This window comes from Vombatus ursinus, unplaced genomic scaffold (genome assembly GCF_900497805.2).
Source record: "Vombatus ursinus unplaced genomic scaffold, bare-nosed wombat genome assembly UNPS02014870.1, whole genome shotgun sequence".
Classification (NCBI taxonomy): Eukaryota; Metazoa; Chordata; class Mammalia; order Diprotodontia; family Vombatidae; genus Vombatus; species Vombatus ursinus.
Window position 1 is genome coordinate 8308789 of NW_020954648.1, and position 27498 is coordinate 8336286.

Genomic DNA, 27498 nt, shown 5'->3' on the forward strand with positions numbered 1-27498 from the left:
GGTTCCCTAGAGACCTCAGGGAAACATCAGCACAACACCAAGTAAACAGCCAGGGCCTGCAGCCATTGGCACAAGAAGCCTGAGACAGTGCCCCTTCCACCCTGAGTACAGAGCTCAAATCTAAAATAAAAAAGGAAAAAAAGCAAAGAAGAACAAAAAAAGAATCTGACCATAGAAAGTTATTATGGTGACAGGGAAGACAAAACACAAACTCAGAAGAGGAAAACAATGTCAAAACCTACAGGCAAAACCCCAAACAAAAATGGCAAGTGGTCTCAAGCCCAGAAAGAACTCATGGAAGAGCTCAAAAAGGAGCTTAAGAATCATATAAGAGAGGTAGAAGAAAAAATGGGAAAAGAAATGAGAGTGATACAAGAGAATTATGAAAAAGAATCAACAGCTTGGAAAACTGCTTAAAAAGTAAAATTGGCCAAATATAAAAGAAAGTACAACAGCTAATTGAGGAAAACAATACCTTAAAAGTTAGAGTTGGGCAAGTGGAAGTAAATGACTTTATGAGACATCAAGAATCAATTGATCAAATTGAAAAGAATGAAAAAATGGAAGAAAATGTAAAATACCTCATGGGAAAAACAATTGACCTGGAAAATAGATCCAGGAGAGACAATATCAGAATCATTAGATTATCTGAAAGCCATAATCAAAAGGAGGACCTGGACAGCATCTTTCAAGAAATTATGGAGGAAAACTGCCCTGATATCCTGGAACCAGAAAACAAAATAGGCATTGAAAGAATCCACCAAACACCTCAGGAAAGAGATCCCCAAATTAAAATTCCAAAAAACATTATAGCGAACTTTCAGAACTATCAGGTCAAGGACAAATTACTAAAAGTGTCCAGAAAGAAACAATTCAGTTATCAGGGAATCACAGTCAGGATTACACAGTACTCAGCAACTGCAACATTAAAGGATCAGATGTCATGGAACATGATATTCCAAAAGACAAAGGAGCTAGGACTGCAACCAAGAGTCACCTCCCAAGCAAAGTTAAGTATAATACACCCAGGGAAAAAAATGATCGTTCAATGAAATAGGAGGATTTCAAGCTTTCATAAGAAGACCAGAATTAAACCAAAAATTTGACTTCCAATATCAAGACCCAAGAGAAGCACAAACAGGTAAAAAGGGAAAAGAAATCATAAGTGATTCAACAGAGCTGAATTATTTACATCCCTACACAAGAAGATGATACTTCTAATTCTTAAAAACTGTATCACTAATAGTATAGCTAGAAGGAATATACATAGACAGACATTATGGGTATAAGGTAAACTTGAGAGAATGCCATAAAAAAAATTAAGGGATGATAAAGAGGAGTACAATAGGTCCAGAAGGAAGGGAGAGGTAGAATGGGGTGAATTATTTCACATGAAGAAGTGCAAAAGACCTATTACAGGGAAGGGGAAGATGAGAAGGTGGGTGACGAGCATTGCTTGAACATTACTCTCATCGGTATTGGCTCAAAGAAGGAATCATATACACAATCATTTGAAGATAGAAATCTATCTTACCTGACAGGGAAGTTGGAAGGGAGGAGGTCAAGTAAAGGGGGATGGGGACTGACAGAAGGGAGGGCAGATAAGGGGAGGTGGTAGACAGAAGCAAAACACTGGTGAGGAGGAAGAGGGTGAAAGGAGAGTTCAAACAGAGGGAAGAATAGGATGGAGGGAAATACACAGGTAGTAATAATGACTGTAAAGTGAAGGGGATGAACTCTCCCATAAAACAGAAGCAGATAGCAGAGTGGATCAAAAACCAGAATCCTACATGTTGTTTACAAGAAACACACTTGAAGCAGAGAGACACACACAGAGTAAAGGAAAGAGACTGGAGCCAGAATCTATTATGCTTCAACTGAAGTAAAAAAAATCAGGGGTAGCAATCCTGATCTCAGACAAAGCAAAAGCAAAAATGGACCTAACTAAAAGTAATAAGGAAGGAAACTACATCTTACTAAAAGGTACCGCAGACGTGAAGCAATATTAATACTAAATATATATGTACCAAATGGTCTAGCATCCAAATTCATAAAGGAGAAGTTAAGTGAGTTACAGGAAAAAATAGACAATGAAACTATACTAGTGGGGGACCTCGATTGTCCCCGTTCAGAACTCGATAAATCCAACCAAAAAATAAACAAGAAAGAAACTAAGGAGGTAAATAGAATATTAGAAAAAGTTAGTTATGACAGACCTTTGGCATGATTTAGACATAAAGGGTGACACCATAAGCATATTAGAAGAGCAAGGAATAGTCTACCTGTCATATCTATGGGGAGGGGAAAAATTCATGACCAAACAAGAGATAGAGAGGATTACAAAATATAAAATAGATAATTTTGATTGTATTAAATTAAAAGGCTTTTGTACAAACAAAACCAATGCAACCAAGATTAGAAGGAAAGCAAAAAGATGGGAAATAATCTTTATGGCAATTATCTCTGATAAAGGCCTCATTTCTCAGATATACAGAGAACTAAGTCATATTTACAAGAATGCAAGCCACTCCTCAATTGATAAATGGTCAAAGGATATGAACAGGCAGTTTTCAGATGAAGAAATCAAAACTATCTATAAGCATATGAAGAAGTGCTCTAAATCACTTTTGATTAAAAATGCAAATTAAAACAACTCTGTGGTACCACTTCACACCTATCAGTTTGGCTAATATGACAAAAAAGGAAAATGAAAAATTCTGGAGATGTGAGAAAATTGGGAAACTAATGCACTGTTGGTGGAGTTGTGAATTAATCCAACCATTCTGGACAGCAATTTGGAAATACGCCAAAGGGCTATGAAACTGTGCATACCCTTTGATCCAGCAATACCACTGCTAGGTCTGTATCCCAAAGAAATCACGAAAAAGAGAAAAGGACCTACACATGCAAAAATATTTATAATAGCTCTTTTTGCAGTGGCAAAATATTGGAAATTGAGGGGATGCCCATCAATTGAGGAGTGGCTAAATAAGCTGTGGTATATGAATGTAATGGAATACTATTGTGCAATAAGAAATGGCGAACAGACAAATTGGAGTAAAACCTGGAAAGACTTGTACAAACTGATGCAAAGTAAAATGTGCAGAACCAGGAAAACATTGTATACAGTATCAGCAGCACTGTGTGATGATCAACTATGAATAACTCAGCTCTTCTCAGCAACACAATGATCCAAGACAAGTACAAAGGACTCACAAAGGAAAATGTTATACATATCTAGATAAAGAACTGATGGACTCTGAATACAGATGAAAGAGTATTTTTTTCCACTCACTTTATTCTTTCTCACGTTTTTTCCCCTTTTTATCTGTTTCTTCTCTCACAACTGTGACTATTATGGAAATATTTTTACATGATACCTCATGTATAAACTACATTAAACTGCCCACAATTTACAGAAGAGGGGAGGGGAGGGAAGGAGGGAGAAAAATTTAGAACTCAAAACCTTGTAAAAATTAATGCTAAAAGTTTTCTTGACATGTAACTGGGGAAAAATAAAATATTATTAAAGATGTTTAGGGAAAAGAGGGTTAGAGTCTTTTTAAAAAAAAATAAATTCTAGAAAGACCTCAGACTTGAAGCTGGGAGGCTACAAAGTGGTAAAGTGCAAGCACATGTGCACATGTGCACACATGCATGCGCATGCGCACACACACACACACACACACACACACACACACACACACACATTACTTGGCCAAAGTAGTCTCATTTGTTTGCTCTCCTCAGTGAACATCTATCTCAACCACTCTAGAGGTTGTATAGTAGAACAAAAATGCTAAATACTTGCTTTCCTTTTTTTTTTTTTGAGAAAGAGAGAGAGAGAAAGAGAGGAGGAATGGTTACAGCATGTTTTCTTTAGTTCAGGTCAGGAAAAGTGAAGATGGAGCAGTGATTCAATGAATGTTAATGACTGTCCATGGACAAAAGGGAGGAGAAGGAACGGAATTTCTGCTTCAAGGCCATTGCTAAGATATCTGGTACCATCAGGCTAGAGTTGCTCTGATTTCTATCACAAGGCCTTTTCTCTGTTTTATTTTAATAATTAGGTGACTTCTTTGTGAATTATCCTGAAAATACAGTTATCATAGACTTTAAAGAGCTGACTTGTATTGAAATACTCTTCCTATCATCTTGCTGAAAATAAGTTTCAAAAATTAAGATTTGGTTTAAAATAGCTTTCTAAAATACTGCCTGGGGTTTCTGTCAAGAGAGAAAATTATTTGGTTACAAGAAAGAGCCCAGACTTCCACAAAGTCTATTCTCTCAATTTTTCTATGAAGAAATTCTGTGTCTCCCATTTTTTAAATTTCCTAGAGGGGGCGCAGCTAGGTGGCATAATGGATAGAGCACGGGCCCTGAAGTCAGAAGGACCTGAGTTCAAATCTGGCCTCAGACCAAACACTTGACATTTATTAGCTGTGTGACCCTGGGCAAGTCACTTAACCCCAATTGCCTAAAAATAAATAAAATAAAATTCCTAGAAGGGGAAATGTTTTCTTTTCTTCTCTTAATTTGCTTTCTTTGGGAAAATAAACTGGGTGTCAGCAATTAGGGTCCTTTTCATTCAATAAGAGTGAGGTTTAGAGGCTGTGGTAAGGGAGAAAAGGAGCTGGGATAGGTGAAGAGAAGTGTCCAACTCTTCGTGACCCTCTTTGGGGTTTTCCTGGCAAAAATACTAAAGTGTTTTGCCATTTCCTTCTCCAGCTCATTTTACAAATGAGAAAACTGAGATAAACAGGATTAAGTGACTTGCCCAGGGTCATACAGCTAGTAAATATCTGAGATTGGATTTGAATTTGGGAAGATGAGTCTTCCTGACTCCAGATCTAGCACTCTATTCATTGTGCCACCTAGCTACCCTTTCTACCTATTACTTCTGTGATATTGGACAAGTCACTACCACTGTTTAGGCAGAAGTATAGTCTAGGGTGATACATCTGGAGCTTTGCCTCTGAGTGGGGAATTCATAGAATGCCAACAATACTATCTTAAAAACATTTCCTCCCCTAACACTCTGTGGCAGCAATAGCAGCCGTGGCATCCTCTTGCCATAACCACTTCTGCTGTTTTCAGCAGTATTCTAGGTGAATCAACAGCACCATTTTTCCAGCCCTTTCCTCCACCCCTATTTACCACAGGTAAAGAAATCACTGGTTATAGCTATGTCTTTGGGTATCAGGTTCCTCAAAACAAAAGGTTTGGACCAAATGATATCTAAGGCCCCTTCCAATCTAAATCTATGGTACTATGATGTTTTTGGCACAGGTTCTGGAAGCATGCAAAGATGCTGGCTTAGTGAAGTCCCTTGGAGTGTCTAATTTCAACCGCAAACAGCTGGAGCTCATCCTGAATAAACCAGGACTCAAGTATAAGCCAGTCTGCAATCAGGTACAGCTTCCTACTGTGCATTACAACAACAACAAAATGTTTTTGGTGGAAAGAAACCAATACCTATGGGTCTAGTAGAAAGAGATGTGAACTGGAATCTGTGAGAATCCACCATGGGCAGGGAGAGAAGAGGTGGGAAGGTTCTCAAGTCCAAGTCTTCTCTAAGCCTAGTATCACAGCTTCCTTTCCCTAGCTACTTCGCAGAATGTAAAGAATGTTGGGAAAAGGTAAAGGGAAGATAGCCAGCAATTGCCTCAGGAGCCATTTAGATTATCAGTATGGTCAACAGTATCTTCTTATCTTTTCTGCCAATGTAGAATATCTATTACTTCAATATTCTAGGTTTTAATTATTCATTCAGCTTTATACTTCATCCACACAGGTTGAGTGTCATCCATACTTCACCCAGACAAAGCTCTTGAAATTTTGTCAAAGTCATGACATTGTCATTGTGGCACATAGCCCTTTAGGGACCAATAGAGACCCATTATGGTAAGTAACATTTTTCATATCAGGTGTGGGGTTAGAATTTAGGGTTAGGATTAGAATCTGAGGTTAGTGTCAGGGTTGTTGGAAATACAGTAGTGTATTGGAAATATAACCTGCTGTGGTTGGCACCAATTTTTTTTGAAGCAACAAGTAACATTACTAGTGCAGGAGAAAATGGAACTGTGCCTTTTGAAAACACTGGCTCAAAAAATCCTGAAAATTTAACAATCGGCTCTGGTTAGCCATTACAAGTTGGTCCAGCACGCCACTAATTGTAACAGTAATTACTCTTGCTTTTTTAAGTGATATGAATGATTACTGTTGCTTCTTTAAGTTTTCCTGTCAAGGCATATGTGAGTTTTTCTGTTCAGTATTTCCTTTGGTAAAGGAAATAGATAGCTGTCTCATATCTTGTTCATGTTATCCATGGAGTGTCTTTCTACTCCCTGCTTTGTGGAGACACTAGACATGAGGCCAAACCTAAGCTTCAAGTAATTTGCCCCTTGGTTCAGAGTGTAAAATGCCAAAAAACATGAGAAAATGAACCTAATCTATCTCATTAGAAGTCAGGTTCCCTTAGGACTGAACCTGGTCAATGTGTCCGTATAGGGCCCCTTAGTGGAGAGGGAGGAGGGTACAGAGTCACAACCCCTTGGGCCCAGTCATGGCTATAATTGTTAGATATATTTTGCCAGGTTTTCAGTAGAGACTAGGGCTAGACCTCTATTAGTCAAAGATGATGTAGATTCAGGGATCAAGCTGATAGTAGACCCAGATAACCTCTCCAGTGACTTCCTCTATTCAACAAACACCTTTAAAGTATCTGTTATGTAAAAAAAAAAAAACAAAAAAAAAACAAGAAATACTGATCTGGGAATATAAATGCAAAGCAAATAAACAAGGTTCTGCTGTCAATATATCTGCCTTGTATACATCTCTATGTTAAGATAAAGAAAAAATCTCCAATTCCTTTAAAAGGTCTGCCCATATAGAATGTTTAATATAAAAGCTGCTGGGAATTTTCAGGCTAGCTAAAGGATAGTCCTTATTTCATATTATAAATTTCACTATTACATTACATAATTTATTTGTGTATTGCAAATGTGACCATCAACAAAAACACATTGTTCAGTGAACATAAAAATTAACGAGTAAAATCATAAGTAAAACAAAAACATTATAGCATACATAGAATCCAAAAATTAACAAACGAAAAATAAGTTTTCTGGGTCCCTTTCTGAATCCATCTAATTGGTTTTTTTATATATGTGTGTGTATGTATGTATATACACACATACATATATACACACATATACTATGCATGCATATGTGTATGTGCATATATGTTATATGATATAAACATATAACAGTCTATTATATATTAATAAATTATAAATATTTTGAATGTAAATATATCACTATTATATGTTGATGGTGGTATAATAAATATTTGTATTTATTATAATATTTATTACAATTATATCTATAAAATCAAATCTTCATATTTATTATGATATAGTTATAATGATATCAATATATAATGTTAACATTAATTACACATATATATGTATATACATACTATATATATGGCATATATACAACTGTAAAGTGCTTAGAACAGTGCCTGGCACATAGTAAATATCATCTAAATGTTAGCTATTGTTATTATTATCAATATAGTGAAGTTATACACAGTTTTTAGTCTTCATATTTATTATTTTGGTTGTGCTAATCTCACTTTGGATCACTTCATATAAGTTTGTATGTTTATCATTTTCACCTAATATACTATTCCATTACATTAATATAATTTTTTTAGCCATTATCAATCATTAGACATGTGGGCTGTGCCATTTGAGGTGGGGGTGGCCATTACAAATAAAGTAGCTATGCATTGTTGTTGTTATTCAGCCATTTCAACCATACCTGACTCTTTGTGATCCTATTTGGGATTTTCTTGGCAAAGATGCTGGAATAGTTTGCCATTTCCTCCTCCAGTTTATTTTACAGATAAGGAAACTGAGGCAACCAGGGTTAACTGACTTGCCCAGGGTCACACAGCTAGTAAGTGTCTGAGGTTAGATTTGAGCTCAGGAAGATGAGTCTTCCTGACTCCAGGGCTGGAAATCTATCCATTGTGCCACCTAGTTATGCATATTTTTGTACAAATAGGTCCTTTTTAAACATTTCATAATCTTTTTTAGGATCCACTCAAACCAACAAACAAAACCATCCCCTTTAAAAAAATTTTTTTAATATATTGTTTGCTAATGTTCAAGTTCATAATAAAAGAGATAGACAGGCAGACATGTTATTTGTTCTTTGGATGATTGCCTGAATTTGTTTATGAATCCATTTGGACCTGATAATTTTTCTGTAGGGGAGCCCTTCAATAGTTTATTTGATGTCACCTGAGATTTGGCTATTTTGGTTATCCACTTGCTTTGTTGATTTGGGTATTTAAAACTTTTATAAATAATCATCAATTTATTTCATGTTCTCAAATTTTTAAACAAGGTTGTTATTACTGTCCCTTATCTTTGATAATTTTCTTAATTTTTGGACCTCTCAGCATTTCAGAGTTTGAAAGAAATAAAGAAGATAATTAGAAGCAAGTTGGCTTGTACCTGATCTAGAATTTTCTCTACAACATAGATAACAAATGGTCAATCAGAATATTTCATTATATTCATTTGTGATGTTTTGCACAGACATTTCCCAAGTAGCAATGGAGTTAGAATTGACTTCTGAGTCACATGAGCAATGAGATAGCTGACTAGGCATTTTCTCTGATACCCATGACCCCTCATACTTCTCCCTAACACCTGAGTTCAAACCTGGCCTCAGACACTTTAACCTTGAGCAAGTCACTTAACTTGTTTGCCTCAGTTTTCTCATTTGTAAAATGAACTGGAGAAGGAAATAGCAAAGCACTCTAGTATCTTTGCCAAGAGAACCCCAAATGGGGTCATGAAGAGTTGTACTCAGTTAAAACAATTAAACAACAATAATGCAAGCAAAATAGATCAATCTTAAAGACAAGATACATAGAATATCAATGGAGTTATTACTGAGGTTTTTTTTTTTCCTCCACTTGGGTCTATGTCATCTTACAATTTTATTTTCTACTGTTTTGTTTTGTTGATTATTTCTTTGGATTTATTTTCTAAAAAAGCAAAACCCCAAAACATTATTTATTCTGAATTTAACACTCCCCCACACACTAAATTAGAATTTCCATATACACAGCAGATGAGGATTGTACGTAAGGCTCATATGGCTCGCTTCTTTTTTTTTTTTAAGCAAATAGTAAATTTCATAGTCTTTTTAAAACAACCTATGCTTCCTTATGAACTTCTTTCCATTCTATTCTAGGCATTTTTAATTTTTTCTTTATTTCTCCCCTTTAAAAATGCTTTTATTTTTCAATCATCAAGTATTTTGCCTCAGTTCTATTTCATGCCCAATTTGAGAGAGGGGAGAAAAATACAAAACCCTTGTAACAAACAAGCATAGTCGATTAAAACAAGTTCCCTCATGAGCCACATACAAAAATGTGACTCATTCTGCATATTAGTCTACCCACTCCCTTGTCAAGACATGGACAGCTTTCTTTATCATCGGTCCTCTGAAATCCTGGCTGATCTGATCACAGTTCTAAAGTCTTTCAGAATTGTTCATTTTTATAATATTGGAATTACAGTGTAAATTATTCTGATTCTTTTCACTTCATTTGCATCAGTTCATACAAGTCTTACCCAGTTTTCTCTGAAACCATCACTTTCTTAATTTCTTTTAACATAATAGTATCTATCATGAACCATAATTGGTTCAGCCATTCCCCAACTGATGGGTACTTTCTTTCATTTCCAGATCTTTACCAATACAAAGAACTGGAAATTTATTTTCCTTTCAATATTGTTCATCTTTTATTTTTCAGAATTTTCTTTTTAGTGTTTCATTATGTTTTTAGTTGATTAACTTTCAGTTTATTTTTTTTTAATTGCTACCCAATTCATTGATCTGTTCTTTCTCTCTTTTGCTGATGAAATGGTTTAAAGATATAAATTTTCCCCTAAAAATGCTTTAGATAAATCCCCAGAATTTTGGTATTTTTGTCAGCATCTATGTATCATTTCTATAATTTGTTCTTTGAACCACCAGTTCTCCAGGATTAAGTTATTTAATTGCCCACTGATTTTTAATCTTTTCTTCAATAGCCCTTTATTTAAAATAATTTTTGTTCAATTGTGGTAATAAATGTGTTTAACAGCATTGTTTTGTAAATGTTTGCAATGTTTTATGCTTTTATTCTTTTTCTTTAAGTATTTTGGTGGTATGACATTTGGGGTGTGTATGTGTATACATACATACATACATATATATATACAGGTATATATATATACGTGTAGTATTGAATCTAATTCACTATATAGGGTATCCTTTTAGCAAAATGCAGTTTCTTTTTTTATCTCCTTTAACTAAAGTCTCTTTTTCCTCTTGCCTTGACTGAAATCATAATTGCTACACCTGCTTTTTTGTGTTCAGCTGAGGCATAATAGATTTTGCTACATCTTCTTATTTTAACTCTATATTTCAAGTGTGTTTCTTTTAAATAACATATTATTAGATTCTGCTTTCTAATCCATTCTGCTATCCTCTTCCATTTTGTAGGTGAGTACATCTCATTCACATTCACAATTATCATTAACTGTGTCTTCCTCTCTATACTATTCTTTTATACTTTTTTCCTCCCTTTGCTCCCTACCCCCTCTTTATCACAGATTCTTAGCCTTTCTTCAAATTTTAGTTTTAAATCCTTCTTTATGATTGTTCCTTCCATGCTAAGGATTTGTTTTCTTAATGACTAATCCCTTCCTGAATCTACCCTCCCTTTTATTCTCCTCTTTCCCTGTTGCTTCCTGTTTACCTGTAGAATTGAATATATTGCTACTACAAACTCTTTATGTATGTATATACATAATTTGGCCAATTCAGATGAAAGTGAGATCCAAGTAATGCTGCCCCCCCACCTCTTCCATATTTGAATAGACTTTTAATTATTCCCTCTGATTCTATGACATAAGCTGTCCCACACTCTCTCCCATCTTTTTTCTTTCCCTAGTGTATCCTTTTATCCTTCCCTTTCCTTTCTGCTTTCAATATCGTAAACACATAATGAAACCACTCCTAGGCCTTCCATCTTATTTGAATCCCTCTATGAACCCTGATGGCATTATGGTTCTAAAAGAACCCTTATATCATACACCTTCTATTAAAAACCTTTATAAAGTCCCTTAAAAATGCTCAGTTGTGTTTACCTTCTTATGCTCTCTTGACTCCCAAGAGTCAAGAGTCATTACATTTCCAAATCTCTACTCAGCTCTGGTCTTTTTATCAGGAAGTCTTCTATTTCATTGAAGGTCCCCTGTAGAATTATATTCAGTTTGTCTAGAAAAGTTATTTTTGGCTATAAACTTAAGTCTTCTGTTTTGGAATGTATCGTACCATGTTTCTGCTCCTTCTTAATGGTAACTATTAAATCTTGTATGATCCTATATTTGAATTCTTTATTTCTGGCTGATTTCAATTTTTTTTCTTTGCCCTGGAAGCTCTAGATTTTGACTATAATGTTCCTGGTAGTTTTCATTTTGGGGTTTCTTTCAGGAAATGACTATTGTATTCTTTCTGTTTTTCACCTTACACCCATCTTGTAACATCTCTGACAAATGGTTTTTTTTTTTCATGATTTTTTGAAATAGGATATCCTGGCTCTTTTTTTGGTCATGGCTTTCAGGAAGTACAATGATTCTTAAATATATGTTGCTGAAGAAGCAGCAAATTCTGTTTCATAGGATCATAAATCTAGAGTTTAGAGGTCATAAAGCCCAACCCCTTCTTCTTGCAAATGAGGGAAATGACACAAAGAGAAATTACGTGATTTGTCCAAGATCTTTCAGCTAGTGAGTGTCTTGGGCAAGATTTGAAATCAAATCTTCTTGACTCCATGTCCAGCACTCAATCCATTATACCACCTAGCTGCCTCATCATTAGTACTCTAAGACATGAAGACTAGTTGTCCCATAAAATGATGTCATTGTCTCTGGATGCATGATAAAACCAACTCTACATATTCCTTCATGTTTCTCTCTCATCTTACTAATCAATTGTAACTCCATTGTCTTCTCATTTCATTTATTAGAAGGATGTAGACATGAATATGGTTCAGTTATTCTAATATGTCAATTTGCTAGAAATTAGACAGTTCTCACATTTAGAATTTTAGCGAGTAAATTCATGTTTAAAGATAATCTAAAAACTGTTATAGCCTCCTAACCAGTCTATGTTCTGTAGGGTGGGTGTCTATGAGTAGGTTTGTTGCCCATGTAGGTTATGTATATGTCCACATAGGTTGTCTAAATTTGGTTCACGGAAAGTAATGAATAGATATGTCAGGAATCTTGCCTGCAAGGAAAGCTTTGTCCTATTTGGAGAAGAGCAGAAGAAAGGGCTTACAAGGCTAGCCTTGCTGTTTTCCTCTGAGAGAAAAGAATATTGGACTAGAATTATGTCTGCCTCCTAAATACTTCTGATCTAGGGGAATGATATTTTTTGGGTTCAAGCCTTTTCCCTGGTCCTTAAAGGAAAACCCTTAAAGAAAGAGGAGTAATCCAACTTACATCTCCAGGTTTGACTCCTGCCTGCCAAGTACTACTTTCACAAAAGACCATCACAAATAGTGAGTAGTAAGTAAATCCATTTATCCAAGCAGATGGAAAGCAGAAATCAGAGAAGTCATACAGATCATAGTATACTAGAAAATGCATAGGGTAAATGAGCTCTCTTGCTGGAAGTAACCTATCTGAGCTTAAGCAAAAGAGACCTAGATCATACCCAAATGGAAATTCTCCAGTTTCTATGGAGGCAGCTTGTAATTCAGGGACCTGTCGAGGAGTCAACTTTATTGTACATGTATTCCTTCCCAAATCTGTTCTCTGTCTTCCAAAGTCTCTCCCCAAAAGGATTCTGGAACTATATGTGTCTATGTCTTGAAGCAAGAATTAAGAAAGACATTTCTCCTCTCCAAAGTTCTTTTGCTAATTCTGCCCCTCTCACAGACATGCAGCATCAAAGCATCATTCTCTCTACCAATGAGGTGAATCTTATGAAACTGAGCCACCCTGACCCCAGGCTGGTGATGGGCATAGAAAGATGACAAGGGCAGGGGCAAGGCATAGATATTAGCCTTGAGCTGGAGTAGTCCATGACATGCCAGTGTCCTTATGGGGAATTGGGAAGGAAGAGAACCAAGTGGAGGCTGAGAGTTAGCCTGGTCTATACAGTTGTAATAGCCTGCTGGTTGGTCTTCCTGCCTCACTACAATCCATCCTGCTCTTAGCTGCCAAAGTGATCTTTCTAAAGCTTAGTAAATACATAACTTTGAGGATGAATTAACATACTCCATTTGTTATAGCATACTTAAAGATCCTTGAATACTAACATGCTCCAATACATTTTGCAAAAATTGTCTATAAAATGTTTTTCAGGGATCTGGTAACTTTTATATATGGAAACCATAAGAATTCCGCTTAAGCGGTCTAATCACAGAATCATTGTCATAATTCCCCTACCTGGTGTTGATGCTTTATCAATCAGTTTTGCTCTGAGAGCTATTATTGAAAAACACCAGCAAGAAAACCATGCAGATACTGTCATCTATCCTGAAGACTGAAGACAACCATTAAATGTTTTCTGTCTATTAGACCAAAAACCCATTTGTGGTCATTGCCTTACCATTCTACTCATGAAGGTCATCCCATAGATGTCCTTCAGAGTTCAAATCTGAAAAAAGATGTTCCACAAAAATCTTCTTGAGCAGTTTGCTGGAAAACATTGGTCAGATGTGTGTTTATTTATTGACAAAATAGAGGAACAGAAATCTAATTTTGAACAAATTATGCAAAGTGATAAAGAAATTGTCCTCCATTATTTTAAAAATGTTAATGATATATTGGACCTCAAAAAATTATTTTCTACATGCCTTACATGATGTTGGAGCTATCACTGTTGAGGAATATCTTCCATAAATTGAAAAGATAAAAGAAATAAGAAAAAGCAGCTTGAATCGATGCCATTGGCTATAACTTTAGAAGAAGAGGAATCTTCACTTAAATTTCTTGAAAAAGCCTATAATATTCTTCAGTGTATTCAAAGCTTGAAACAAAGACAACTTCCTGCCATCACATCTCTTGAAATTTATCCATGAATTGACCAGATATTGAAGGAAATGTGGTCAAGAATTGAAATAGGTCAGCTTAAAAAAACAAAAAACAGAAAACTTACAGTTTCAGAAATAATGTGTTCCTCTAAAAGGAAATTATGTATCAAGGCCAAAAAGGAAGAGAAGAAAATTGATTTTTTTTAAGTTTTTAAGCATTTTTATGTTGACAATCATTTCAGGAATATTGATGTTGATATTTTTCTTTAACAAACATGCTGCTCATTTTAAATGATGTAACTCACAATGTTTCTCAGAAGTTTCTTAATCTCTGTATCTCACTTTGTTTAACAATATCTACACAGTGAAGGAAATATCATGTTATAATTATACAATGAAGGAATTAATATGTAACGTCATATCCTATTGTTTCTGAGGATTCAAATCTGAATTACACTTGCTTCTCTTTTGTCAATTCTTGGAGGCAGGTAGGTGGTGCAGTGATTAGAGTACTGGGCCTGGAGTCAGAAAAGACTCATTTTTCTGAGTTCAAATCTAGCCTCAGACACTTACTAGTTGTGTGACCCTGGGCAAGTCACTTACCCCTGTTTACCTCAGTTTCCTCATCTGTAAAATGAGCTGGAGAAGGAAAGGCCAAACCACTCCAGTGTCTTTGCCAAGAAAACCCCAGATGGGGTCACAAAAGGTCAGACATGACTGGAACAACTAAACAAAAACAACGGTCTATTCTTAATTAACTATGTTAAGTGGGAAGATGATATGATAAACGAAAGCTCAACCTTAAATTAGAGCTGCAAGAAATAGCAAAATTTCACCTTTATTTTGTAATGGCTAATTTTGGTAGAGGTAATGAGCCAAAAGGCAAGGAAAGAGGAAAAGTAGAATGCTTGGATAGTGAACTCCTAAATTAATCAAAGATAATCATAGTTTTCTAATAGTTATTTTGAATCAAGATTACTCAAAATATACTTATGCTATTTTGGCCAAAAAAGTGTTGACTGCTTTAAATTTAAAAAAAACCCAACCTGTTTCAAGCTTGAAGCCCATGTTATACTTCCTACAGACTCTCTCCCTACTCCCATCTATCTTATACATTACCGTTCAAGTACTAACACAGAAGTTTGATCAAATCATTCCCTTGCTAAAACAACAGCAGCAGCCTTCAGTTTTTCTCTGTTGCCAACAGAATAAGTTCAAGAGACAGTTTGGTATTCAAGGTGTCAAATCATTCACCAGAAGATAAAGTTAGCCACTAGCACTAAGGCTATGCAATTAAGTTCTTGCAGGAAAAATTATTACAGGAACTCAATGGTGCTGTTTAGGTTGATATATGATGACAAGGTGTTCCTATCCATCATCTCCTTTTGGAAGGAACTGAAGAATCTTGCCGACTTCTGGCTTTGTGCCTTAAAGGAGACACCATTGTAGGATCCAGGAACCAAACATAAGAATCCTCTACAACTGTCCCCAACATACCTTTCCAGTCTCATTTCATGCTATGTTCATTCCTGTTTCCATCAGAATGGGAAACCTGTAGTGAAGCAATATCACCAATCACCTGTAACTTAGAAGATAGATCTTCATTTCCTGAGGCTCAGGAGTTCAGTGATTTGCTCAGGGTCAACACAACTAGAATCTGTCAAAGACAGGATTTGAATCTGGGTCTTTCTTGCTCCAAGTATAGCACTCTCTCTATTCTGCCAAATTTCCCCTTCCTTTCCCCTATAATCCAGCTAAATTAGATGACTTGGCATTTTTTTATTTCCTCCTAAATTTCTATGATGTAATCTTTCCCCCCACTTAATAGCATTTTATTTTTTCCAATTACATGTAAAGATAGTTTTCAACATTTTGAGTTCCAAATTCTTTTCTCCCTTCTTCCTCTCCCAAAAAGCAAGGAATCTGATTTAGGCTATACATGTACAATCATATTAAACGTATTTCCACATTAGTCATGTTGTGAAAGAAGAATCAGAACAAAAGGGAAAAACCATGAGAAAGGAAAAAAGAGAGATAAAATATTATGTTTCAATCTGTATTCAGACTCCATAGTTCTTTCCCTGGATGTGGATTTTCCATCATGAATGACTTGGCATTCTTCAAAGATACTAGTGCACACATTCCTCTATCTGTAACTTTGCTCATAATATCCTCTATGCCTGAAATGCCCTTCATCCCAGACTGGCTTATTAAAATCTGATCCCTCCTTCAGTCACTAATTCATAAGACACCTCTTATAAGAAGTCATTTTCAACTCACTCAACCAAATGGAATTCCACTCCAAATTTCTATAGCATTTAATTAATATTTTTAAAAAACCCACTACAGGCTCAGATTCTTACAATCCAGCCACATGCTCGGATTCTTTAGCCACTGCTCATATTCTTACAATCTAGCCAGTAGCTCACTAATGTTCAGACTCCTTAAGAGTCTGACCAATATGACTGATGTTCTAATAAACCTTGTTTTTGGCTGAAACCCCCATCCCCCCCACTATACTTTATCTTATATTGTAACTGTGTCATTTCAACTATTCTTTGGGACCTGGTATCATATTTTATTCATCTCTAACTTTTGGAATGCCTGGCCTTGAACTTCTGCAGATCCTAAGCTGATTGCATCCCCAAACACAAGTAAGACACAGAGACAGAGAAGGACAGAGAGGAAACAAAGACACTATGACTGTCAACTAAGACCAGAGAACAACCACCTTATCATTCACAAGAAGATGAAGAGTTAGCAACCAGCAACTGTTGTATGCAGTTTGGAGCAAGGAATAGCTCTTGCTTAAGGTTAATGATGCTGAAAAAGTTGTTGCACAGAAAAAAGTTATCTATTCTTAGTTTCTTATAAGTATACGTGAGTAGTATCTTCTCAATGCTCCACGGGCTATACATAAATACTACTGTTGTACATCTTTGAGGTAGCTAGGTGGTATAGTGGGTAGAATGTTGGACCTGGAGTCAGAAAGACCTGAATTCAAATCTAGCCTCAGACACATGATAGCTGCGTGGCCCTGGGAAAGTCACTTAACCACCTCTGTTTTAATCTCTTTATCTGCAAAATGGAGATAATAATAGCACCTATGCCTCAGGGTTGTTGTGAGAATAAAATGAGATAATATTTGTAAAGGTCTTTGCAAACTTTAAAGCATTATATAAATGTTATTATCATCACTAATGGCTTCTCAATACCAGAGAGGTAATATCTTTTGTTGCTTTATTGTGAGTCTGTTATACATTCTTGATGAGGAAATCTGTGCTAGATGTTAAGAATCACAGCATCACAGATCTCAAAACCATAAAGGACTTTGTTGTTGTTCACAGCTCTTTGTGACTCCATTTGGGGTTTCCTTGGAAAAGATACTGGAGTGATTTGCCATTTCCTTCTCCAGATGGTTTTACAGATGAGAAAACTCAGGCAAACAAGGTTAAGTGACTTGCCCAGAGTCACACAGCTGATAAGTGTCTGAAGTCAGATTTGAACTCAGGTCTTTCTAACTCCAGGCCCAGCACTGCATTCACTGCACTATCTGGCTATCCCCTAAGGAACTTTAAAGGCCATCTAATCCAACCTCTTCATTTAGCTGATGAGAAAACTTAGGCCTTAGGAGGGTTAAGTGACTTGTCTAAGGTAATGCTGACAGTTCAGTGCCAAAAGTAGGAGTTCAACCCAGGTCCTCTCACTATATTACTCTTTTCACTGTACCACATTATAGATCTATAGATGAATTTGAGCATAATTTTAATTTTAGCATATCTACATATGTATATATATATGTGTGTGTGTGTGTGTGTGTAAGTTTGTGAGTTTGTGCCTCTGTATACTTCTATAGGTATGTACATACATGCATACATACACACACACACACAAACATACATACATACATACATACAGTAAAGATCTGAAATCTCAGGGTGGAGTACTTCCCAGTATAGGAAATCCCTTTGCCAATAAAGATGACAACCTATCTGTGACTTAATAGCTCAGTCCTAAATTTTGCCTGAGGCACACGAAAGTTAAGTAATTTGACCAAGATCACACAGCTGGTATCAGACTGAGGATCTTAGTACAGGTTCTCTTGACTCCAAACTCATTATTGTACCTACTATACCATACTGGAAGGAAGGAAGGAAAGAAACATTTTTAAGTACTTACTATGTGCCGGGCACGGTGATAAGTAATTTACAAATATTATCTTTTGATTTTTTTTATCTCATAAATGCTTTGGAAGCTTGCGCATTAATTTTAATAACAGAAATCTACATAAAAGTTAATGAACTAAGATAAATAACTAGGAATTTCAGCACTATGTCCAAAAATTTCAAAAACTCAAAAGCTGTGTGCCTCCTACCTCATCTATCAAGGTTACAGAAGAAAGTTATTAAGAAACACTTCCTCTCAAGATGGAAGACAAAACTAGAGGAGACCTAGATAGCCCTTGGAACTTGGCCTCCTTCATGAAGAAGCCACCAGCGGATCAATAAGCATTTATTGTGGTCCTACCATGTATTCAGGAAAATTTGACTTTAGTTAATGTGGATTATCTTTGTAGATGATCAAGTGGAATGGGGGGAAGGTGGAAGGTAAGTTCCTCCACTTGATGTTATGACCTTATCCAAATATCAAACATGTTCTGTTCCTGTTGAAAGGGTGAACTTGGAGTGTCCTCCATTGCTGGAAGACCCTTTGCTAATCTCCTTGGGTAAAAAATACCATAAGTCACCAGCACAAATCTGTCTACGTTTCAATATCCAACGAGGGATAGTTGTTATTCCCAGAAGTTTTAATGCGGAAAGGATAAAAGAAAACTTCCAGGTAAGAGACTAGTTTGTGGAACTACATAAAAAGGTATCACTAGAATGGGCACTACATCTTTAATCTAGGGACTGCAAATAGCAATGACAATGAGGTGAATCCCCAATACTCAACCAGAAGTAGCATCTTTATTTGTTTTCTTAGTGACCTCTTACCTAGGGTCACTTCCTTGTGTCTAGATTTAATCTGACTGAATTATAGCTAATGATCAATTATTCAGGGGCTAAATTTCTAATTTGTGAATTATCCACTTCCATTATTTTTCCTGTTTTCTTCTTCTGTCATCTCTTGCCATTACTTATTAAGTGAGAAGGGGGAAATTCTCACTTGTTAAGTGAGAATGGGAAAAAAACTTGAAACTTTTACCACTCAAACTTTTCTAATTGTTAATATATCTGGATTAATTAAAAAAAAAGTTTAGTGCAGGCACAGGCAGATATTAATGAGACTTGGAGATCATCTAGATTTCAACCACCTGTGTCTGCTTTCAATGTAAGCAACTGATAACCAACCCTATAATGTCAGCTTCTTTTTGTGCAGTAAAAACAAAAATTAAAGAATTAGCCAGATTAAATGACTATGCTATGACTTCAGAATGAGAAAACTGAACCAATAAACAAAAAGCTAGGAGTTACAGAATCACCCTTGTTAATAGCTCAGCTAAAGATCAAATACTAGGTAGTGTCTATTACCAAAATTAAAAATCAATTAAATTTGTAACTAATCATTTAGCTCACAATTCTGTTCCAAAGTTAAATTCTTAGGTTGTTTAATTGATGGCATTTGAATGTGAAATGTTTTTGCTTAGCTTGATTTCATCATATGAAATTCAAAGATATTAAAAGCTTCTGATCCAAATAGAACATCCTAGTCAATGAACAACTAGCCTTTTTAATTGAAAGGAAGCCAGAAAGATAATTTATAACTTTGCTTGTTGTTTTTCCCTCTTGTAAATATTAGGCAGCATTTTGCCTTTAAATATTAAAGCTGCAAAATGCAAACCATGTTCCCAAAAAATTGCTGTTCCTGTGTTTTCACCAATCTTGAAGACTGAGTCAATCAAATGCTTGACTGAGATATAGGTAGATTCCAGAGGTGTGCTAAAGCCAGCTCATACTGGTTTTCACAAGCTAATTGTGGGGCAGTTAGGTGGCACAGTGGATAGAGCACAGGCCCTGGAGTCAGGAGGATCTGAGTTCAAATCTGACCCCTCACTAGCTGTGTGACTCTGGGCAAGTCACTTAGTCCCAATTGCCTCATCAAAAAAAAAAAGAGCTAATTGTTCAATTTCCAGTGGAAAATAAGCAAATGTTATAAATCAGAGCTAGATTTATCTTGTTGTTAGTTGTCTAAACTTAAGAAAGTGATGCAGAAAATATTAATAATGCAATTAAACTCAAAAGGTTGTCATTGGGGTAGAGGGAAGAGAGAGCTGATTGTTAAACATTTACCAACACAATAACATACAACAGAATGACTTCTCATACTGCTCAGCTGCCAAAAAGGTAGAGAAGAGCACTAAGGCCAGAAGGGGATTACAGGAAAGGCAAGAAGATCACCGTGAACTAGAATTTCCATAAACTTTCCCATTGGAGCCTCAAAACATTGATTTCTTGGGAACTGGCTTATAGCAGATTATACTTGGCTTTCCAGGGGACGTTTGAATCTATAGGAATTTATGGGATTAACCAATCATTGTTTTATACTGGCAATCATCATCCTACTTAGAAGCTTCAGTGTGTATTGTGATGCTCCTGGAATTATCTCACTCTTTCTTATTTTCCTTGTATCAGGTCTTTGACTTCTCACTCACTGATGAAGAAATGGAGAACATTAAAGCCTTGAATAAAAATATTCGCTTTGTGCAGCTTCTCATGTAAGTTCTGGGGCCTTCTCTATCAGACACCATTGGATTTAGGAGACTCAGCCTTCAGGACTAGGTCCTCTTTCATAAACCATTCAAATACTGCCTGCGTGAGAGAACTAATTGGGCAGGCAGCAGTGATGTAATAGAAAGAACATTGGTTTAGGACTCAGAACATGTGAGTTCTAATCTTGGTTCTGCCATGAATCAGCTATTTGACCTTGGGGAAGTCATCTAAACTCTCTGGGTGTCAGTTTCCTCATCTGTAAAATGAAATACATAATCTCTACAATCTCTTTAAAATAACTTATTTATTTTTGACTTAAACAAATATCAATAAACACAAATCCAAATAAAGTCAACAAGCATTTATTAGGTACCTACTAAGTTCCAGATTGTGTTAAGAGTAGGGATACCAAGACAGGCAAAAAACAATCCCTGAAACAGCTCACAATATGAGAGACAACATGCTAGTAACTATGTACAATATAAATACAAGATAAATCAGAAATAGTCAATAGAGGGAAGGTACCAGCATTAAGAGAGATCAGGAAAGGCTCCTTGCAGAAGATAATGGTTTTTTTTTTACTTTTTTTTTTCAATCATCAAGCATTCTTTTTATTAAAAAAATTTTTATTAAAGAAAGAGAAGAAAGAAAGAAAGAAAGAAAGAGGGAGGGAGGAAGGAAGAAAAGAAAATGCCTGTATTGTATCAAGCAAAGCATTATCATATTGGTTCATTACATTTGTCAGAAAGTAGACAGTATTCCTTATCAATTTTCTGTAATCATAATTGATCATTTGATCAGAGGCCTTAAGTCTTTCAAAATTATTCATTTGTATAATATTTATATCATAGTATAAATTCTAGTTCTTCTAGTTCTATTCACTTTACCACATATCATTTCATTCAAGTCTTTCCATATTTCTTTTAAATCATCTTTTTCCTCATTTCTTCCAGCACAATAGTATAATTCCATTACATTCCTCTACCAAAATTTATTCAGTTGTTCCCCAATTAATGGGCACCCACTTTGTTTCTAGTACTTTGCCACCACAAAAAGTTGCTATAGATATTTTTGTTCACATAGGAACTTTTTCTTTTTCTTTAGGGGTGTAGGCCTAATAGCAGTACAGTTGGATCAAAGGACATGCATTGTTTAATAATCTGTTATGCATAATTCCAAACTGCTTTCCAGAATGGTTGGATCCCATTCTTAGCTTCAGCAACAGCTCATAAATGTACCTTTTATCTTGAAGCTTCTCCAAAATTTGTGAATTTTTCTGGTCAATCTGATGGTTATGAGATAGGACCTCAGAGTTCCTTTATTAATTACTAGTGATTTGGAGCATTTTTTAAAATATGGCTATATATATAGCTTAGGTTTTTTCCCTTGAGAGCTACTTGCTCATATCCTTAGACCATTTATCAATTCATGAATGGCCCTTAATTTTATGAATTTGAATCAGTTTCTTGCATATGTCTAAAATATATATAGTTCTTTGTCAGAACTTGCTGCAAAGATTTTTTTCCCAGTTAACTGATTCCATTCTAACCTTAGCTATATTCAATTTACTTGTGCAAAAACTTTTTAATTTTATGAAACCAAAATTTTATATTTTATCATTTGTACTCCTCTCTGTCCCTTGTTTAGTCATGGATTCTTCCCTAACTCATATCTCATCAGCAATTTTTGCCTTTTCTCTCTAGTTTGTTTATGATGTGACCTTTTATGTCTAGGTGACATGTCCATTCAAACTTATCATGGTATATGGTGTGAGGTAATGTTCTAAATTTAATTTCTCCCATACTGCTGTCCAATTTTCCCAGAAGATTTTATCTAAAAGTAAATCCTTTTCCCAGTAGCTAGAGTCTTTGTGTTTATCAAACACTGGATTCCTAAGTGTGTTTGTTTCTGTATATTGTGTATATAATCTGATCCAGTGATTAATCTCTATTTTTTAACCAGTTCCATATTATTTTGAGAATTGCTGCTTTATAATATAGATTTAGAGGTGATACTGCTAGCCTCCCATTATTCACACTTTTTTTCATTATTTCCCTGGAGATTCTTGATTCTTTGTGACCTCTTATGAATGTCATTATTATTATTCTTGCTCTATAAAGTAATCCTTTGGTAGTCTGATGGTTGTGGCATTTAATAAATAAAATAACTTAGGCGGTATTACTTTTTTACATCGACTTGGCCTTCCCTGAGCAATTAATATTTCTCAAAAATATGGGTTTAACTTTATTTTTGTAAATAGTGGTTATTAGTTGTATTTATATAGTTCTTATATGTATTTGGAAGGTAGACTCCCTTTACACATTCTATAATAATTTTAAATGAAATTTCTCTTTCTATCTCTTCTTGCTAGCTTTTAATGGCATTCTAGAGAAATTCTGATGGATTGCATGGATTTATTTTATATCCTAAAACTTTACAGAAGTTATTATTTCAATTAATTTTTAGTTTGACTCTAGGATTCTTTAACTACACCATCACAACACCTGCAAAAATTGATCATTTTGTTTCTTAGTTACCTTTGCTTATTCCATCAATTTCTTTTTATTGTCTTTTTGTTATAGCCAGTATATCTAGTACTATGTCAAATAGAAGTGTGATGATGGATATCCCTGTTTCACATCTCAGTTTATTGAAAAGGATTCTAGTTTACCCCCATTACATATAATGCTGACTCTTGGTTTTAGATGTACGTTATCATGTGCAAAAAAAAGGTCCATTTATTCCTGTTTTCTTACGTTTTTAATGGAGATAGGCACGGTATTATATCAAAAGTTTTCTACTTCTAGAGATATAATCGTGTGATTTTTTTTATTAATATGATTAAGATTGTAATTTTACTAGTATTAAGACAACTCTGCATTGCTACTACAAATCCTACCTGATCATACAATATAATCTTTGGGATATGTTGTTTTGCCCTTTTTTCTATGATTTTATGTGAAATTTTTGTATCAATATTCATTAAGAATATTGGTCAATTTTTTTTTCTTTTTTCACTTTCCCTATTGTAGGTATTAACACAACATTTGTATCATAGAAAGAATTTGATAGGATCTTTTCTTTTACAATTCTGTAAATAGTTTAGATAATATTGGATTTAATTCTTCTTTGAATGTTTGATAGAACTCACTTGAATCTAGCTGGTCCTGGGTTTCTCTCCCCACCCCTCCATACCCAAGGTTCATTTATGGCTTGTTCAGTTTCTTCCTTCAAGATGAGGTTTTTTAAATTTTTTTATTTCTTGTTCTATTAATCTGGATATTTTATAATTTTTTAAATATCAATTCATTTCATTTAGGCTGTGAATTTTACTGGCATATAGTTGGGCAAAATAGTTTAATAATATCTTTTCTTCTTCAATTGTTGTCAATTCTCTTTTTAAAATTTTAATACTGATAATTTGGTTATCTTCTTTTAAATCAAATTGACTTGTTTTTTTCTATTTTATTGCCCATCTCCACAAATTCCTAGTTTTATTTATTAATTCAATGAAGTTTTTGCTTTCAATTTTGTTAATCTCTTCCTCAATTTTCCTGATTTCTGTTTTGTAGTTTAATTGTTTTTTCTATTTGATGGTCTTCTAGGTTTGTTTTTTAGTTGCATTCTCAATTTTTAATGTTCTTTGTTTTTTGTTAATTAAATTGTTTAGAGTTAAACATTTTATCCTCTGCTTTATTAGATCCCCAAAATGTTGGTATGTTGTCTCATTATTGTCATAATCTTTTCTTTTATTAATTAATTAATTAATTAACTTTTAGTTTTCAACATTCACTTCCACAAGATTTTGAGTTCCAAATTTTCTCCCCATCTCTCCTCTCCCCCCACCCCAAGATGGAGTGGATTCTGACTACCTCTTCCCCCAATCTGCCCTCCTTTTTATCACCCCCCCTTCTCTTATCCCCTTCCCTTTCTATATTCCTGTAGGGCAGGATAGATTTCTATACCCCATTGCCTGCATATCTTATTTCCCAGTTGCATGTAAAAACAATTTTTAACATTCATTTTTAAAACTTTGAGTTCCAAATTCTCTCCCTTCCTCCCTCCCCACCCATCCTCACTGAGAAGGCAAATAATTCGATAGAAGTTATACAGTTGTAGTCATGCAAAACACTTCCATAATAATCATGTTGTGAAAGACTAACTATAATTCCCTCCATCCTATCCTGCTCTCTCATTTATTCTATTCTCTCCTTTGACCCTGTCCCTCCACAAAAGTGTTTGCTTCTGATTACCCCTTCTCCCAATCTGCCCTCCCTTCTATCATCCCCCCTCTCTTATCCCCTTCCCCCCTATTTTTTCTGTAGGGTAAGATAGATTTCCATACCCAATTGAGTGTGTATGTTATTCCGTCCTTCAGCCAAACCCAATGAGAGTAAGATTCATTCATTCCCTCTAACCTCCCTCCCCTTCCCCTTCACTGTAAAAGCTTTTTCTTGCCTCTTTTATGTGAGATAATTTACCACATTCTACCTCTCCCTTTCTCCTTCTCCCAGTATAATTCTCTCACCCCTTAATTTTATTTTTTACATATCATTTCTTCATATTCAACTCACCCTGTGCTGTCTGTCTGTATATATATTCTCTCCAACTACCCCAATACTGAGAAAGGTCTCATGATTAATATCATCTTTCCATGTAGGAATGTAAACAGTTCAACTTTAATAAGTCCCTTATGATTTCTCTTTCCTGTTTATCTTTTCATGTTTCTCTTGAGTCTTGTATTTGAAAGTCAAATTTTCTATTCAGTTCTGGTCTTTTCATCAAGAATGTTTTTGAAAGTTCTCTATTCCATTGAATGTCCATTTTCCCCCTGAAAGATTATACTCAGTTTTGCTGGGTAGGTAATTCTTGGTTTTAATCTTATCTCCTTTGACCTCTGGAATATCAAATTCCAAGCCCTCTGATCCCTTAATGTAGAAGCTGCTAACTCCTGTGTTATCCTCATTCTGTTTCCACAATATTTGAATTGTTTCTTTCTGACTGCTTGCAATATTTTCTCCTTAATCTGGGAACTCTGGAATTTGGCTATAATATTCCTAAGAGTTTTCCTTTTGGGATCTCTTTTAGGAGGTGATCAGCAGATTCTTTCAATTTCTATTTTACCCTCTGGTTCTAGAATATCAGGGAAGTTTTCCTTGATAATTTCTTGAAAGATGATGTCTAGACTCTTTTTTTTTTATCATGGCTTTCAGATAGTCCAATAATTTTAAAATTACCTGTCCTGGATCTATTTTCCAGGTCAGTTGTTTTTCCAATGAGATATTTCACATTGTCTTCTATTTTTTTCATTCTTTTGGATTTGTTTTACAATGTCTTGATTTCTCATAAAGTCACTAGCTTCTATTTCCTCCATTCTAATTTTTAAGGAAGTATTTTCTTCAGTAAGCTTTTGGACTTCCTTTTCCACCTGGCCAGTTCTGCTTTCGAAGGCATTCTTCTCCTCATTGGCTTTTTGGATCTCTTTTGCCATTTGGGTTAAGGTATTTTTTAAGGTGTTATTTTTTTTCTTCAGTATTTTTTGGGTCTCCTTTAGCAAGCTGTTGACTTGGTTTTCATTATTTCTTGCATCATTCTCATTTCTTTTCCAATTTTTTCCTCCACTTCTCTTACTTGCTTTTCAAAATCCTTTTTGAACTCTTCCACGGCCTGAGACCAGTTCATACTTGTCTTGGAGGCTTTGGATGGAGGAGCTTTGACTTTGTTGTCTTCTTCTGGTTATATGTTTTGATCTTCCTTGTCACCAAAGTAAGATTCTATAGTGTGAGGTTTTTTTTACATTATTTGCTCATGTTCCCAGCCAACTACTTGACTTTTAAATTCTTTGTTAAGGTAGACTCTGCTTCCAATGTGTCCAGCTCTGAGAAGGATACATGCAGGCACCCCCCCCCCATTATAGTTTTACTGTCTATTTTTCCTTGTAATTCTTTAAGCATTTAGATAGTATGCTAGTTGGTATATTATGTGTTAAGTGTTGAAATTGATTCACTGTATATGGTATTTTTTAGCAAAATATGTTTTCCCTGTTTTTTTTTTCAGTCAAGTCTATTTTTCCTGTTGCCTTATCTGAAATCATAATTGCTCTCTCTGCCTTTTTTGTGTGTCAAGCTGAGGCATAATAGATTTTACTCCAATCCTATAGTTTAACTTTGTGTCTTAAGTGTGTTTCTTGTAAAGAACATATTACTGTATTTTGCTTTCTAATCCATTCTTCTAACCCACTCTTCTGTTTTATGAATGAGTTCATCCCATTCACATGTACAGTTAAGATAGTTAATTGTTTACCACCATTTTTTCCTCATACTTTTTCTTTTCTTTACCCCAACCCTTATTATAGGTTCCTCCCTTTACTTTCTTTCCTATTAACTACCTCTTCATTCTCTTCTTTAAAGGTTGGTGACTAATCCCTTCCTGAATCTACCTTCCCTCTTATATTCCCTTTTCCCCTCTTCCTCTTCCTTTTTCTATGCCTGTTGAGTTGAACGTATTCCAACACTAAATTCTTTGTTTATGTATGTGGATGTATACGTTCTGCTCTTTTTTGACCAGCTTAGATGAACGTGAAGTCCAACTGATTCCAGCCCCTCCATGACTTCCATGTGTGTATATCCTTCTTCTTGCACACCCAATTATATGAGTTTTCCCCCATCT

The 27498-nt window shown here is 35.2% G+C and overlaps 1 protein-coding gene across 3 annotated transcripts in view; it reads left to right on the top strand.

Annotated features, from left to right (window-relative positions):
• The window catches only part of AKR1D1 (aldo-keto reductase family 1 member D1), a 78850-nt gene that overhangs the window by 33602 nt on the left and 17750 nt on the right, over positions 1-27498 (top strand). For all 3 annotated transcript variants that reach the window (XM_027842253.1, XM_027842252.1, XM_027842254.1), the window contains 4 exons: positions 5290-5412; positions 5795-5904; positions 18793-18958; positions 20752-20834. In XM_027842253.1, coding sequence (XP_027698054.1) covers positions 5290-5412; positions 5795-5904; positions 18793-18958; positions 20752-20834 — 482 coding nt within the window. The remainder of the gene's footprint in view (positions 1-5289; positions 5413-5794; positions 5905-18792; positions 18959-20751; positions 20835-27498) is intronic.